The sequence below is a fragment of the Oryctolagus cuniculus genome, chromosome 9 (assembly GCF_051225735.1).
Source record: "Oryctolagus cuniculus isolate XC-2025 breed Fujian yellow rabbit chromosome 9, ASM5122573v1, whole genome shotgun sequence".
NCBI classification, from domain to species: domain Eukaryota; kingdom Metazoa; phylum Chordata; class Mammalia; order Lagomorpha; family Leporidae; genus Oryctolagus; species Oryctolagus cuniculus.
This window is the reverse complement of record NC_142875.1, coordinates 101,378,014-101,395,673: the sequence shown is the minus strand read 5'-3', so window position 1 is coordinate 101,395,673 and position 17,660 is coordinate 101,378,014. Positions and strand designations below refer to the sequence as shown.

The window sequence follows — 17,660 nt, the reverse complement described above, 5'->3', positions numbered from 1 at the left end:
ACACAGGGCGTGAACTGGAGTGCCCTCATGGGATGCTGGTGCCTTACCCGGTGTGCCACAACACTAGTCTCATGATCTCTTAATTTGCCACAGTTTACTTTCATTTTTTCCCAGTATTTCATCTTTTTCCTATTCTTTCATTTGTTCCCTCCCTTCTCTTACGATTTTTTCCCACATTCCTCAAATGTTCACATTAATAAAATTGCATCTATTTTTATTATATTCATTAAGTTAATGAACATGGTTTTGTGTTCTCTGTGTTCATTTAAAATGAGTTAAAAATTCTGTATTTTAGTTCTTTTCAGATATAAATACTTCTGTAAACATGTATGTGTCTGGTAGATAGTTCAGCATGAGCAACTGGGGAGGGGCCACAAGACCCTCATCCAGGGTGAGACCAAGGGACCTGATCTCCACCAGGACCCACCTGAGACTGCCCACTTCGCAGTTTAACTTGTGGATCAAGTATCCTGATAAAATGGGAACAGCTGAAATGGAAAAGTCTAGTCTACGGCTGCATGTGCAGTGTCCAAAGGTATGCAGTTCCCGGATGTCAATCACAAGCGCCATTCATGAGCTTCAAGGCTGCCTCACTCCTCACTAGTCTTTGTCCACCATAATTGAGGGGTGAAAGCCACAAACCAGGACGAAAGCATGCCATGTTCTCACTACTGGCCGGTCCCTCTCTTGGAGCAGATGTTCATAAGCTTTGGCTTTACCCTGCTTACTTTCTTCTCTCTGAATTTGTCTAACTCACTACCACATGGCTGAAAACCAAGGCAAGCTGGCCTCTGCTGGTGACATATGGATTTGGAACAAATGTGGTTTTGTTTTGTTTGTTTTAGATTCAGTTTTACTTGCAGTGGATCTAAGGCCTTACAAGTGGGGTCTCCATTGGTAAACTTAACAGCAAACATTCACGTTGTATCTCTCTGTTCCAAGTGTAGGTTGAAAACAAAAACACAAATGACTTGGAAATTTCCTTTATTTGCCCATGTAAATTAGCACTTAGGCTTTTTACACAGTGTTTATTTCTCTGTTTGGAGGTCTAGATTACCTAGACATGGAGGAGATCATGAGACTTGTAAATTTAGGGCTGGGGAAACCACAGAAAATGCTACAAGCAGGTACTCAATAGCCCAAGTATTTATTTATCATCTGTGATACATCAGGTATCCTATCCCATAAAGTCATGAGGATTATTGGCCTTGCAGTGTTTATGCTCTATTAAAAAATACAAGTAATTAAATAAGTAAGAGTCAAGAAAAACAGAGTGCTGTTAAGATTCCATAAGCCCAAAGAGCTATGAAAATGTATATCAAATCTATATAATTCAATCTGGAGTAGAGACTGGTCAGGAATGCATTTTCCTCCAAATGGCATTTCACTGGTGACCTGAAAAATAAGAAAGAGTTACACAGGTGAGCAGAAAAGGGAAACACATTCATTACACTTAGGCCCACAATATAAGGCTAGATGAGAGGCGAGAGAAAATATGACACATGTGAAGAACTGAACAGAGTTTAGTGCGGTCACATCCAAAGGACAAGGTTGGAAGAGGGGTGGGAGTGGAAAGGACCCAAGACATGAAGCTTTGAGGAGAGGATGAAAACCTTCAAGCAATGGGAAGCAACTTGAGGGAGTTAAGTGGTGAACTGTGTGAGCTGAAGTGTATAGGGTGACTATGATCACAATACGGAAAGTTGAACTTGACAGCTAAAGCTAGAAGTGGTCAAAAAGATGGTTGCAGTAATCCAGAATGATAAGTTAGATACAAAGATGTGGTATCTGGTAAAATTGAAAGGACTTAAATGAATGTTTGAATATTGAGTGTCAACAGCAAGAGGAAGTCGTAGGACTCTGGCTTTAACTATGTGGACATGTTTCTGTACCCCACTAAGTTAATGAGTTTAATTTTTAAAAAAGATTTATTTATTTGAAAGTCAGAGTTACATCGAGAGAGAGGAGACAGAGAGAGATCTTTCATTCTCTGGTTCATTGCCCAGATGGCCACAATGGCCAGCAATGGGCCAGGCCAAAGCCAGGAGCCAGGAGCTTCATCCATGTCTCCTACATGAGCAACAGGGCCCAGGTTCTTGGGCCATCTTCCAATGCTTTTCCCAGGCCATTAGCAGGGAGCTGGAACAGAAGTGGAACAGCTGGGTCTTGAACCGGCACCCGTATGGGATGCCGGCATTGTAGGCAGTGAGTAGCTTTATGCCACAAGGTTGGTCCCAGTGAATTTAATTTTTAACATATGAAGTATGAGAAACCTTGAGATATTCAAACAGAGATATCCAGTAGGCAGGCAGAGATGAGAAACATGTGCTTGAGAGTTATGAATAAATTGATAGCAACTGAAGTTATGTAATGGATGAGTTCAGCTAGGAACTGTATATGGTTGAAGACTCAGGAAAAATTCCGGGGAATAGCAGTGTCTAAGGGATCAGAAGAGGAAAATTGACACTCCAGAGAAGACTAGGGAGAGACTGGATGGGGAGGGAAAAGTTCAGGAGATCATTGCATCATGGATGCTAAGGTTAGAGAGTATTTTTGAAGACAAGCTAGGTCAGTAATGAGCAAAGTTGCGGAGGGTTAAAGTAGGTAAAGTTCTCATTATACTTAGTGAGAAGAAAGCCATCGGTAACACAGTGAGAACATTGTACTGTAATAATAGGAAAAGCAGAAGCCCGATTTTAAAGGAACTTAGAGTGTGAGGTAGTAAGCAGTAAAGGCAGGTATAAATGAACAGCTTTTAGGAAGTTTGGCTTACAACAGGTGGGAGAAATTGGGCAGAAACTAGAAGCCACATGTGGTTGAGGGAATTTTTGTTGCAGTCTCGCATGTTTTGCTTTTGATAGAAAACAAAGAAGAGGACTTCAAAGGGAGATAATCAGGGATGTGGTCTTTTTGATAAAATTATAAAGGTTACAATCCTTAACACAGACTTGGAGAATTTGATTTAGGCAGGAAGATGTATACTCCTTCGTAAGAAATAGGAGAGAAAGAAAAAGTAATAGGCAAGAAGCAGACAGATGTGCAGACTCAGTGCTAAGAGGTTAGGAATATTCATCTAATGGCTTCTCCTTTATCTTAAAGACAAATACAAGACCCTTTGCTAATGGATTGTGAGAGGTGCAGGGAGTGAAGTATTGAGGAGACAGAAGGATAGTTTTTATCTGAAATAGTCCCACTATCAAGAATGGGAGATTACTGTGAAAACGTAGTGCTAGTGCCCAAGTAAAAGTGGGTTGAAGCGGTGTGCTTTGATTTGTAGCAACACAAATCTATACTGTCTTCTTTAGCATCATATTTGTCATAGAAACTACCTATTTCTGTAAAGATATACAAATGTAAAAATATCTGTGAACAGTTGTCAAACCAGGCACAGATTCTTTATTAATTAATTAACTAATGAATTATTCTGAGGCAGAATCCAATCACTGGCTCACTCCCCTGATGCCCACAATGACCAGGACTGGGTCAGGAGAAAGCTGGAAACCAGAACTCAATCCAGGTCTCCCATGTGAGTGTCAGGAACCCAATTTCTTGAGCTGTCTCCACTGCCTGCCAGAGCTTGCATTAGTAGGAAGCCGGAGTCAGGAGCCAGAGCCAGATATGGAACCCAGGAACCCTGATATGGGACACAAGTGTCTTAATGCTGGGCCAAAGGCCTGCCCCGTGAACATTTCTTTGTTGGGAAGGATACCTGAGATCAGTTTAGGGGTCATTCTCTGATGGTGAAGGAATCACTTCTTGACAAATCCAGTAACTTTGAATGAAACACTTCTCAGAGAAGATACCCTTCTTGGTTATCACAGCACAGGCATGCTCTTCCACTTGGCCTGTGACTTGGAATCTGAAAAGGAAAAGACGCGTTAGTTCATGGGAGCAGGACTCTTTCTAGCTATCTGTCCTCAGTCTGCTGAAAGCACAGCTCTGTACGTTGCCTCTGTCCTTGGGCTTGCGTACTCTACAAGCTGTTGATGCAAGCCATGGTAATACATGGATAGGGAGTGCATACTGAGAACACTGCCTTCATTAAGAAAGGAAATGATCCAGATGATTTCTTAACCAAAAGTGATCATTCGTAAATGACCCATAGAAATAAAAATGTGAATTAATAAAAATATTGTTTTGCAATTTCCCTTTTTTACACTTGATGTTAGCCAAAAGGATGAGAAGCAATGTAATTTCTTTTTAAATAAATATTTATTTATTATTTATTTGAAAGGTAGGGTTAGTACGCACATGCATGAGACAGAGAGAAAGAGGGAAAGAGAGGGAGAGAGAGAGAGAGAGAGAAAGAGGGATCCTCCATCTGCTGGTTCACTCCCAAATGGCAGCAACGGCCAGGGCTGTGCCGTGCGCATGCCAGGAGCCCAGAGCTTCCTCCTGGTCTTACATGTGGGTGCAGGGACCCAAGCACTTGGGCCATCTTCTGCTGCTTTCCCAGGTGCATTAGCATGGAGCTGGGTCAGAAGTGGAGCAGCTGGGTCTCAACTGGTGCCCATATAGGATGCTGGCATCACAGGCAATGGCTTAACCCACTACCCCACTACGCCAGCCCCAGTTTTTGCAATTTCATGCAGTTATATGAAAACTAAAGTTACCACAGAAAATCCTGACTCAATCTTTTTGCATGTTTGAAACAACTGAATGCCAGCTATATAGCAGACAATGCCTTAGTCATCATTTGAAGATTTGGGAATATCGGCACATCCAAACATATACATGGTTTAAAAAAAATATGAAACCATTTTTCTGGGGAAAGCAAATCAAACTATTCCTTTTCCTCTTTCAGACCCAAATCCCAAATGACACACCTTTGAAAAATTTTTTAAGTGTTTTTGATGAACCTCCTTGATTCTACAGAGGACCCTAAGAAAGAAGATTTCTCCTTGATACAAACAGACTTCACTGAAGTGAAGCTGCAAAGCTGCAGATGTTGCTAAAAGTGGCCACAGCAACTCCCGGTGGGGGAAGAAGTGAGAGTTACAGTGAGGAGTAGGGGAGAAGAGCTCAGCACCCCGACATTTTTTAAACTTACCTGGACGTCTCAGCAAAAGGATTTCTGTGCATACATGTACATAAGGGGATACCCAAATCTTTCACCCTTGTCACAAAAGAAGGAAAGTCCCTCTTAATTTTTTTTTCCATGATGTTTAAATCAACTTCTCCTGGCTTTGAAAAATACGCCACAGGGCAATTTCATCATCTTAAAAAATCAGAAAATAACTCAATTTTAAGGACCACATTAGTAAATGAATAGTTCTAAGCAAGTTTGAGTGTAAATGGATAGAAGGGGCTTTAAAAATAAGTTGGAAAAAAAAATAAGTTGGTAGAGTTCTATTAGATATAATCAAAGATGAAATTTTAAAATTAATCTAATGTATGTGTTTACTGTGGTTTGGATATAGTTTGAAGGTGGTTCATGTGCTAGAAACTCACCCCCATGTGGCAGTGCTGAGGTGGTGGCACCTCAAAGAATTAGTCATTCGGGGTGCTGGAAGAATGAATGCTGGTATCGTGAGCATGGGTTCTTGTAAAGCGAGACCAGCCCAAACACCTGTCCTCTTCTGCACGTGGCTGGGTCGCTTCTGATTCCTCTGCCAGGATGTGACACAGTCAGGGGCCAGTTTGGGCCCTCTGCCCACGAGAATCGTGAGACAAAGAAGCCTCACGTGTATTGTTTAGCAATAGAAAACAGAGTAACACTGTGTGAAATGGAACAGGTGTGGAATACAAACGTTGACAGGCTGTGAGAGGTCTCAGAGAAACTCCTCATTTGCAGGGTCACCTTCTGTACCAGTGGTGGGCCTGCTGACTGACTCTGGGCACCAATACTCTTCCCAATCTCCTTTGCATCTGTTTAAGATGCACACTTCCACTTCACATTTCCAAGAAGGTTGGTGAAATTTTTGATCATCATTGAAACCTTATACCAAGAGGAGAAAGGCTCACCTGGAAACCCCCCCCCCCTTTTTTTTCTTGTTTGAATTTATCTGTAGGGTATTTTTTTTTAAGATTTTAAAATCTTTTTAAAATCTTTTAAAAAAGATTTTAAGGTCCTCCCTCCCAACTGGTTCACTCCCCAAATGGTCACAACAGTCAGAGTCAGGCTGAGCCAAAACCAGGAGCTAGGAGCTTCCTCTGGGTCTCCCATGTTGGTACAGGGGCCTAAGCACCTGGGCCATCCTCCGCTGCTTTCCTAGGCCATGAGCAGGGAGCTGGATCAGAAGAGGAGCAGCCAGGACACAAACCAGTGCCCATATGGGATGCTAGCACTGCAGGCAGAAGCCAAGCAGAGGTCTAGCCCACTATACCACAGCCCCTAGCCCCAAACCCTGTGTTTTTGCCTGTTTTTTGGGATTAGTGTGTAACATCAGCTTACAGAACAGATGTGATAAAAGTACATGAAGATGTTTTTTGAAACCTCCTGAATCATTAACTGAAAGCCTAAAAATGAAAATAAATAAGTTTAGAAGTCTCTATTTCTCTAAGTCAAACGATCTAATCATTCACACGTCAAAAGAGATCAAGCTCCAGAGTTTACAGGAACCAACAGTCCACCTGGAGATTCAGGTAGCCACCAGCAGGAGTTTGCTGCTTCAACCCATATTTCTTCAATGATATTCAAAGGCCAAACACTCACAACTGTAGATTTAATGGTGTGCCATCCAGCCAGGTCCATGTCTTTTGTGGATGTGAAACATTTAATCCAATCCAAAAGTAGATTCCATCCTGTATGTTACTCTGTATGAAATCCTGAGAAAGGGAGTCCCGAGAGAATTAACTGAATTCAACCTCTTAGCATAGTCTCTTCTTGGCTTTTGTCCAGATTTAACAAAGTTTTGATACTTATATCCTTAATGAGGAAAATTTTAAAAGTGGTTCCCTATCTATTTAGGGAAGAACAATCATATAGAAATGTCTTCAATGTACGTGATTCTTGCATACATTGTGTGAAGGCCCATGTTGCTTATTGGTATTCAAGAAGATGATGTGAACAGCAACTCATGAAGGAGTGGCAAAGGGTTATAAAGCAACAGCAAAGAATAAATAAGCCTGCCAGAGGAATCCACACCTACTCATTGCTTTTGCCAACCAACTTGTAGCCCTGAAAAAACACCTGTGCCTACTCTGAAACTACACAATAACCAAACAAAAAAATCCATCTTCTCTACCCAAGATACGAAAGATATGCTACAGATCGGTGTTTCAAAAAGAGCTCCCATCTTTCTCTCAAAGAGACCAGGTGGAAGGATGGCCTGGATAGTAAATGATCCTGGGTTAAACACCCAGCTTTGCCAGTTATATGTTGTATGAAATAGGCCAGCTCTGTATCTGTGAAGGTCTGCAGATTCCTCTTGAGGATGCAGAAGTTTTAACCTGCTTTGCAGATTCATTGTCAGCACTAATTTACTTAACATTTGTAAAATGCCTCACTTAGGGCCAAATGCGTGGAAGGGATTCAGCAAATGTCAGCAATTATCAGTACTACAATTCTAATCTCATGAAATGTACCCCTGCAGGTTCTTCAAAAAGCTCATGGGAAAACAGAATTGGAAGATAAGCTTATTTTGGTCCAAAAAATTTTGAAATCTATGTGCAATTTTCATAATATGTGTTTTCCATGAACTCTTTGAAAACCCCACACATTTCTCCCAGCTTTGACAGGGCTACTCTTCATGACCCATTAGCTCTTACCAGTTCTGCCTTGTCTTGGATCATCAAGAGATGTGATTTTTTTACTGAACAGGATTTTTGGCTATCGATCCACGATTTAAAATTCATGAAAAACTTATAGCATTTTCCTTTTTTCTGCAGCCAGTCATTAGGGCATACATTTGCTGAAATGGAAAAATAGGGAGAAATAGGAATGAGAAAGAGGTTTAAGATCAAAAATGATTTTTGTTTTCATTTTTATTTCATTTTAAAATTTAGTTATTTATGTGAAATACAGAGAGATAGACAGACCGATTCTGCCCCCCACCCCACCCCCGCCCCGACACACACACAGAGATCTTTCATCTGCTGGTTCACTCACATTTGTGTGTGAGTGAACCCAGGGCTGGTCTAGGCCAAAACCAGGAGAGCAGATCGAAAGCTGAGTCTGCTACACAGGTGGCAGCTACTCAAGTATTTTAACCATCATCTGCTGCTTCCTGGGACGCCATTAACAGGAAGCTGGAGCCAGAACTCTAATCCAGGCACCCTGAGGTGAGATGCAGGTGCCCAAATGGTTTTTTAACCACTGAGCCAAAAACCTGTCCCAGCACTATTTTTTTTTTTTTTTTTTTGGGACAGGCAGAGTGGATAGTGAGAGAGAGAGAGACAGAGAGAAAGGTCTTCCTTTTGCCATTGGTTCACCCTCCAATGGCCGCCACGGCTGGCGTGCTGCGGCCGTTGCACTGTGCTGATCGGAAGGCAGGAGCCAGGTACTTATTCTGGTCTCCCATGGGGTGCAGGGCCCAAGCACTTGGGCCATCCTCCACTGCTTTCCTGGGCCACAGCAGAGAGCTGGCCTGGAAGAGGGGCAACCGGGACAGAATCTGGTGCCCCGTCTGGGACTAGAACCCGGGGTGCCGGCGCCGCTAGGTGGAGGATTAGCCTATTGAGCTGTAGCGCCGGCCCCAGCACTAATTTTTAAAACTGTTCTCTTAAAAGTAAGAGTTTTCCACCACTTTCACAAAATGAACCCTCCTCCACTGATGAATAATCTTTAGTCAAGGTAAATGCCAGACATACTCATTATTACGCTGTTTATTGAGCAATTACTGCATATCAAATACTTATTGAATTTGCTACAGAGGCATAAGATTGCTAACTTGATAGTCTTCATTTTACAGATCAGGATGTTAAAGGTATCGTAAAATTAAGTGCAAAGTGGGAAACTGAAGTAAAATTTAAATAACTTCCTCAGGGTGACATGGCTGATAAGTCAGAGGGAACTTTAAAGCCTTGGCACTATTCTTACATTTAGACAGGCTATAGAGAAAATAAAAGATGATGGGGTTTGGAGGCACTAAAAGGGTAAACTTTCAGCCATCTGATCTCGGACTCTCCGGCCGCGTCATGACTGAATGGAGCTGACTGTCAGGCTTCACAGCAGCCCACACGCTGTACACAGAACTTCTTCTCGGACAGCAAAGATCCGAGTGAAATATTAACTTGGTAATTTTAGCAATCAAAATCCTAGCAGCCTAATGAAAGAAAAGCAGGACGTTTTAAACACAGGATAAGTAGAAACATGTTCCTGTCTTTACAGCAGGCACCACCTTACAGCTCTACCAGGAATTCCCAGGAGGCTTTGCAACAATTCCAGATCAAAGGGGGAGAGGGTCACCTTTGAAAACAGACAGCCTAAAAGGTAGCAGGAGTGAACCAGCCGCGAAATTGCTCCTTCAAAGCACCTTTCTGATGCAGAAAAATTTATTTCACATCATGTTTTCTCAGAACTTTGCAAAGCAAATAGTTCACTATGACCCATGTCTATGTTTTGACCACCAGATTTATCTCTATGGAAAAGGAAAACTTGAAACCGATATTCAAACATATCTGTATTCAGAAATATGCACACACAGGTTTCAACTAATTTTTTATGTTAAGCTGAATCATAGGTACCTAAGTATTCATTCTATCTGTTTAAGATAGTAATTATTTTCATAATTCAAATGCATAATTTTTAAAGTATTTATGAAATGGGATAAAAACTTATCTAATGTGCTTTTATCAAATGAGATGAATATGAAAATGTAAACTATAAAATACTTTATAAAAAAGTTAATTATTATTGTTACAGCCTAGTGGGTTTCTTAGAGTAGGAGGAATCACACTATTTGGGGAAAATATCACGTGCTGAGTTTCTGATTTTAATAAGCAAAGTACCCTAATTCTTCCTGCCCTCTTCCCAGGAAATTTCATTTTATAAGTAGTAACCAAAAGCATATGGAAATATTGTATCAATAAACTATGGCCAGGAAAAATACTCAACAATATACCCCAGATCAGAACTGAGGACAAATCTTTGCTAAAATCACCAGTTTGGTTAGTTTTGCTGAAACTCAAAATTATAAATAATTGAAAACAATAGATTTTGAGCTCCCCTGCTTTTCAGAGGTTTACTTTGCTATGGTAGCATTTGGCCTCTAAAATAAAGCACGAATTATTCACTTCACTCTATTTGTCTAAAAGCCACTTGGCACAAGCCTAATGTGCAGCCTATATCAGTGCAGTGAGATGGAGAGGAAGAGGTTCATTGAGAGTTATGGTGATTTAGAGTGTGAAGAGCTGGCATTCACACATGCCAAGAATAAGATCATGGAGCGAACCGAGTAATTCTTGTGCCGTGGTGCCAGGATTCTCAGAGGAGAAGCCCTCCAAATGACAGAAGGAAGTTCAGAGGCTCCCCTGGATGAGGAATGATACAGCAGTGCCCTGTGCCGACCTATTAAGGAGCTGTGATAAAAGGACTAAATGCATAAGGATGCCTAGAGTCATATTTTCCATGTTGTATTCTATCACTGTGAGTGTCAGTATTTAACTAGAATATGGTTTCTAATTATCACAACTTAACATAGAACCAGAAATATATTTTAGTATAGTTCATTGTATTTGAACTGGGCAAAAATGTATAGTTCTTCATAGATTTTACACTTTGGAAATAGTTGTAACTTAAAAGGAAACTTTCACTTTCTTGTTCTACATTAAGTACTTATAAATAAGAGAAGACTGAACACCTCAGTTCTTTATGAAGAGCCTAAAAAAGGTAAGTAAGCATTTTAAAGATAAAAAATATAAATATCCAATATATGTAACTTTATATTTAATTTCCCTATTATTTAAGAAATACAATTAAAATGAAGTATATGTGTTTTTATCATAGTTTGGTGTATGCTCTGAACCATGCGATTATACTGGAAGGATTCAGAGTCGGGAGTTGCAATGCACAGCTGAATATTCCAAAGCGAAGAACTGGATTGTCACAAGAGAAGACTCCAAGTTGAAAGGTTTTGCTGCTTTTTATTAACTTACAGATGCTTGCTTAGCTGGAGGTTGGAGTACAAAGCGAAGAACTGAGCTGTGAGAAAAGGGCCTGCTCGAAGCTCACAGAGCCACCTAGGCCATGTTAGAGGCTTAGAGTGTATTCTGAAGAATCTGGAGTGTCACCAGAGTGTGTTAAGCACAGGAGGGACCTGGCCCCTGTGTTTTGGAAAGATCCTACCAACTGAATACACACCTAGACACCACCTGTAAATTGGTAATTAGCAATTCCCTTCTTCTTGAGACATACCAGTCTCCAATGGTCTTGCATTTTAATCTTTTGACATTTGCACTTTAAAAGAATGATTTGGAACACCTTAATCATATATTATAAAAATAATAATTACAGAAACAGTAATCATTCTCATATATAAGTAATATCTGTGTGAATAAAAAGATAAGGGCAATTGGTCATAGAGTAATAGACAAGCAATCAACAAAACTAACAAAGCTATTTTAGGCCAAAGCATCCTACAGCTTTCCATCAAATCCTTCAGATTTCCACCAAATTTCTTCAAAATTGATTGCATCTTAAATTCTCATGCAAGTAGACTATTCTAATCATTAATACATATAATGCTATCTGGGTGATGTTCCACTAGGTAGGATGGGTGTTCCAGGAGCATGGCTCTGTTGTGGTGAAGCAGCTGTTGTCATGTGACCCTTAACCCATGCTCCACCACCTGCACTTCAGAGACACCAAAATCCACTCTGGAAGCTCCTCCAGGGCTTCCGTCAGGAAAGGGCTTTAGTAGATCCAACTGCACACAGCAGTGCCTGCAGGTTTGATCTTTGCCATCTCACACATTGATCCTGAGATTCCTATGGGCAGTGACTGTTTCTTAAAATCTCTGCTGTCTCATCAGTAAGCCAAATATTTTGTTTATGACTAATAAATATATAAACTCAAGTAAATAAGAACTTGGAAAATTGTGAGAGATCGTGGTTACTGGTAGAACAAGCATAAAACCTGAAGTAGTAGCAAGTTAGCTACTGGAGACGGTGGTATGGGAGAGCAGCTTGGCAGTGGTGAGGGTGTAGAGCAGTGACCTGGATAAATGAGCAGGACCAGAATGGGAGGCAGTAGCTGCAATAAGAGCATGACTTTCAGAGCGCTGTGCCCCTGCGCCACGTGTCCCTCTGCCAGCAGGTGTGTGAATTGAAGGCATTGGAAATTTAACAGATGAAAACAGAGGCCTTCTCGCAGCTTCTCTTATCTGTCCAGATCTGACTGAAAGCAGAAACTTCTGAGAAATGAGCTACCATAAAGTCCCTCTTTGCATCTTTATTCTCAGCAGAAAAACCAAGTGTAAACCTAGACCACAAATCCCCTTTCTGAAGCAGGTTTTTTTTTAACCATGAAGAAAATGGGAAACCCGCTCAGTTTCCTATCTCCAGTTTGTTCCCCTTCATTCTTCCTAAAGAAATGCGTTTGCTGCTCCCACAGAGGCATTTCCTCCAGTCTCTGTTCTCCCTACCCGGCTTGCTTAACCCTTTAGTGAGAGAGCTACTGCTTCTGTCAGCTCCTGTGCACACCTTAGTAAACCTTCCTGTTTTGTTAACCTGTCTTTTGTCGGTTTTACTTGGCAGGACCCCTTAGTACAAACTAGCTTTTCCTTCCTGAAAAGACAGTGATATAAAACCACTTACCTGGGGCGTTTGTATTGTTCGGTGGCTTCCTGGGAGACAGATTCATACAATTGCAATATTTGGTTCCATTCTCACTACTACATAGCTCCCCACTGTGGTTGTCACTGAAGGAATATATGCTTAGATGACTTACTAAGAAAGTAGAAAAATAGTAACACTAGTTAGATTTCTATAACGTTAAGTCCATGCCCGTAAATTATTTATTTGAATGAATCTGCCGAGGGCATGCAGGAACTGCTGATTGAGAGGAGGCTCATTGCAACCTGTAGCAGTTCAGCTTCATGCTCCTTCATCTGAAGCAGCTTTGTAGATATTGCATTCTTTTTTTTTTTTTTTTTTTTTTACAAAGAGAAGGTTTGTGGCAACTTTGTATTGTGCAAGATTATTGGCATCATTTATCCAACAGCATGGGCTCAGTTCATGTTTCTGTGATATTTTGGCAAGCCTCACTATATTCCTAATGTTTTCTTATCATATCTGCCGCGGTGACCTGTGGTCAGTGAGCTCTCGTGTTACCATAGTAATTGTTTGGGGCACCTTGAAGCACACAAAGATGGCAAACTTAGTGGATAAATGTGTGTGTTCTGACTGTTCTTCTGGCTCTCTCCATTTTCTTGGGCCTACCCATTCCCTGAGAAACAATCAACAATATTGCAATTAGACCAACTAATGACTTTGCAAAGGCTCCTAATGAAAGGAAGGAGTGAGTGCTTCGCCCTTAAAAATCAACAGGTGGAAGTGATTACACTTAGTGAGGAAGGCATGCCAAAAGCCCAGAGAGACTGAACACAAGGCCTCTTGCACCACTTTCACTAAGTCATAAATGCAAAGGAAAAGTTCTTGAAAGCAATAGAAGTGCTACTCCTGCAATACATGAATGACAAGAAAGCCAAGGCTAGCCACCAGAGAAAAAGAGTATGGCTGGCTGAAAACTCAGATACTCATCTGGATGTCTGTTTTAGCAATACAGTATGCCTTAATTCAGTGTGTACATTTTTTTGTGCATCATGCTAGCTCATGCCACTAGATTCCAGTGTAGTATAAGCATAACTTTTACATGCACTGCAAAACTGGGCCAAGCCGAAGCCAGGAGCCAGGAGCTTCATTCTGTCTCTCACACGGATGGCAGGGGCTCAAGCACTTGAGCCATGTCCTACTTTCTTGGGTGCATTGGATTTTGAAGTAGAACATCCTAGACTCAAATTGGTGCCCATATGATCTCCTGGCATTGCAGGACACGGGTTAATGCACTGAGCTCCTGGATTTAAATTATCAAGCTGCTCAAAAATTCTGTTCAAAACTTCAAACTATCATGTCACTTGCAAGATCCAAACATTTGATATAAAAGGGTTCAATGAAGCTGGCGCCGTGGCTCAATAGGCTAATCCTCTGCCTGCGGCACCAGTACACCAGGTTCTAGTCCCAGTCGGGGCGCCAGATTCTATCCCAGTTGCCCCTCTTCCAGGACAGCTCTCTGCTGTGGCCTGGGTACAGTGGAGGATGGCCCAAGTCCTTGGGCCCTGCACCTGCATGGGAGACCAGGAGAAGCACCTGGCTCCTGGCTTTGGATCAGTGCCGTGCACCGGCCGCAGCGCACTGGCTACAGCGGCCATTGGAGGGTGAACCAGCAGCAAAGGAAGACCTTTCTCTCTGTCTCTCTCTCTCACTGTCCACTCTGCTTGTCAATAAATAAATAAATAAATAAAAATAAAAGGATTCAATGAATTTCCATGAAAGTAAGTTCTCTCATCAAAATATGAAATTTCAGTTCATAGAACTGAACTCTTAGATGAGAGTGCTTCAGAATATTCATGGAAAATGAAATTTTAAAAGAAAAGCTGGGGCTGGTGCCATGGCTCACTTGGTTAATCCTCCGCCTGTGGCACCAGCATCCCATATGGGCACTGGGTTCTAGTCCCGGTTGCTCCTCTTCTAGTCCAGCTCTCTGCTGTGGCCCGGGAGGGCAGTGGAGGATGGCCCAAGTGCTTGAGCCTCTGCACCCGCATGGGAGACCAGGAAGAAGCACCTGGCTCCTGGCTTCGGATTGGCGTATCTCCGACCGTAGCAGCCATTTGGGAGGTGAACCAACGCAAGGAAGACCTTTCTCTCTGTCTCTATCCCTCACTATCTAACTCTATCTGTCAAATAAAAGAAAAAAATTTAAAAAAAGAAAAAAAAAGAAAAGCTTTTTTTTGGTGCAAAACATTTTGAAATCTATGCGTATTTTTTCCATGAACCTTTAAGACTCTTCATGAAGGAAATTCAGCTATCCCTATAGTAAAAGATGTGGCTTTCCAGTTACTCACCCCAAATACATAGTCCTATCACCGTGGCCACCAGTGCAGCTATGACAATGCAGGTCAGTCTCAGAGCAGTCTGATGCCACTTTGGACACTCCTGGTAATCTGTAATGATTCATTTTCCTTCTGAAACATTTTGACATTTAAAAGGAACTTGAAAATGTGCCATAGCAATGGCAAATTAGCAGGGATTATATTGTCTGAGAATGGGGGAAAGAAGCCTGCAGGGTCCACTAAATTCTCTTGAGATGAACACATACTTAATTATCCTTAAATAATTGAATTTATTGACTATAAATAAAAGGTCAAAATGCTTTATTTGCTGTTTATTAAGTACTCTTCTTACGTTAATCCTTCTATTCCAAAATTAACAGTTCACGCAGCTAGGGATATTAGTTGATCAAACTGATTTGTCAAAAATTTTCACTAAAATATGTCATTTGGCTTTATTTATAATTTGAAATACAGAGATAACATTCTATGGGATTAAGGCTCAGGAAGGAAAAATATAAATAGTAGCAACATAATGAAATGAGAGTAATAGTGAAAGTCTGTGTAGATACATAAGCAAGAATGAGTGTTGTAGCCATCTTCCCAATTGCTCTTTTTTTTTAATTTTTATTTTTTGACAGGCAGAGTGGACAGTGAGAGAGAGAGACAGAGAGAAAGGTCTTCCTTTTGCCGTTGGTTCACCTTCCAATGGCCGCCGCGGCTGGCGTGCTGTGGCCGGCGCACCGCGCTGATCCGATGGCAGGAGCCAGGTACTTATCCTGGTCTCCCTTGGGGTGCAGGGCCCAAGCACTTGGGCCATCCTCCACTGCACTCCCGGACCACAACAGAGAGCTGGCCTGGAAGAGGGGCAACTGGGACAGAATCCGGCACCCCGACCGGGACTAGAGCCCAGTGTGCCAGTGCCGCAAGGCGGAGGATTAGCCTAGTGAGCCGCGGCGCCGGCCCCCAATTGCTCTTTGAAATAAAACTTTTTTGTTTATATTGACTCCTAATGCTAACCTTATTGACTGTTATCTTTTGCTTTAATTAAATAAGCCTTGTAACACTTTCACAATTTTCAACTCAGGGAAAGTGAAATCTAATTTACCACATCCAGTTTTAACAAGATTTAAAAACATATAAGTGAGAGTACTTTGAAAAGTTAGCAGAAAACCAGAATTAAGATATGTTTATTTGGTGGTCTTAATTTCATTTTTTTCCATGAACTTTTTGAAGCACACTTGTGTGTTAGGAACTGGGCTGGATAACCTCACAGTCTATTGGGAAGATATCTATGTAAACATATTCTTTCAAAATAAGCTAACAGTATCTATGAATACCAAGATCTGTTTCAAGTTCTTAAAAGCTCTCAGTGAGTATCTAAAGTTTAATTCCACACAAAAAAATTCTAAGCATAATCTCTGGTCTAATGGAGGATTACAGATTCCTACCTTTGTGTGTCCACTTGTGTTGGCAATGATGAGGATATTTCCTTGGCTTCTTCATTATAGATCCCTTTGTGCTTTGCATCTCTTCAACCATCCCATAAATAGAATACTCCATCATTGAGTGAGATGGAAAGAGAGACATCCCTTGACAAAAAGTAGAATCAGTCTACAGTCTACAAACTGTGGCAATCAAATAAAGCTTGTAGCTATAAAACCACACAGGATATGGTTTAAGTAAAGAGAACTTCAATTTATTTGTTTATTTATTTGACAGACAGGGAAACAGAGAGAGAGAGAGTGAGAGAGAGAGAGAGAAACGAAGAAAGACAGAGCTCCCATTTACTGGTTCGCTCTCCAAATATTTGCAATGGTTGGGACTGGGCCAGGTCAAAACTGGGAGCTGGGAGCTGAGAGCTCAGGTCAAGTCTCCTGTGGGTGGCAAAAACTCAATATTAGATATCACCTGCTGTATCCCAGGGTTCAAATTAGCAGGAAGCTGGAATCAGGAGCAGAGCTGGGACTTATTCCTAGGTACTCTGATATAGGATGCAGGCGAACTAACTAGCAACTTAGAAAGGAGCTTAACCACTAGGCTATGTGCTTACAATAAAAATTTTCTTTTGGCATTTATTAAAAAATATTTATTTATTTATTTGAAAGGCAGAGTTACACACAGAGGGAGAGCCAGAGAAAGAAAGAGATCTTCCATCCACTGGTTCACTCCCCAAATGGCTGCCATATGCCAAGAGTAAAGAATCCTTCTGAGTATCCCATGTGGGTGCAGGGGCCCAAGCACTGGGCAATCCTTTGCTGGTTTCCAGGCTCATTAGCAGGGAGTTGGATTGGAAGTGGATCAAGGACTTGAACAGATACTCATATGGGATATTGGTGTCGCAGGCAGCAGCTTAACCCACTGTGCCACAATGCTGACTCCTTGGCATGGTTTCTGATTTACAAAAAAATTGTGAGAATAATGCAGTTTTTGTATACTCAACACCCAATTTCCCTATTATTACCACCTTAGATTAGTATAATATGCTTGTTAAACTTAATGAATCAGTATTATTAAACAAAGTCTATACTTTACTTAGATTTCCTTACTTTTTACCTGAGACTTTTTCTTGACTTGGAGATCCTATCCAGAATGTCACAATATATTTAGTTATCACACCTCCTTAGGATACTATTGGCCATGACTTTTTTTTTTCTTGTTTTTGAGGATTTT

General features: G+C 41.2%; 1 protein-coding gene across 1 annotated transcript; it reads right to left on the bottom strand.

Annotated features, from left to right (window-relative positions):
- Window positions 1-967: 967 nt before the first annotated feature.
- Window positions 968-16,636, bottom strand: KLRF1 (killer cell lectin like receptor F1). Its single transcript, XM_017343624.3, has 7 exons — window positions 16,439-16,636; window positions 15,003-15,101; window positions 12,697-12,828; window positions 7,711-7,853; window positions 6,656-6,768; window positions 3,710-3,859; window positions 968-1,395 (listed from the first exon to the last, which is right to left on the bottom strand). Exons 1-6 carry the CDS (start codon window positions 16,575-16,577, stop codon window positions 3,721-3,723), a joined length of 765 nt encoding a protein of 254 aa, XP_017199113.2. The 5' UTR covers window positions 16,578-16,636; the 3' UTR covers window positions 968-1,395; window positions 3,710-3,720.
- Window positions 16,637-17,660: the final 1,024 nt, after the last annotated feature.

Bases quoted from the DNA above. Each gene is read 5' to 3' on its own strand.
- KLRF1 (XM_017343624.3), bottom strand. From the start codon at position 16,577: ATGTCTCTCTTTCCATCTCACTCAATGATGGAGTATTCTATTTATGGG. The intron at 15,102-16,438 runs GTAGGAATCTGT...GAATCATTACAG, and splicing joins ACACAAGTGGACACACAAAG to ATTACCAGGAGTGTCCAAAG. The intron at 12,829-15,002 runs GTGAGTAACTGG...CTACTTTCTTAG, and splicing joins GATAGGACTATGTATTTGGG to TAAGTCATCTAAGCATATAT.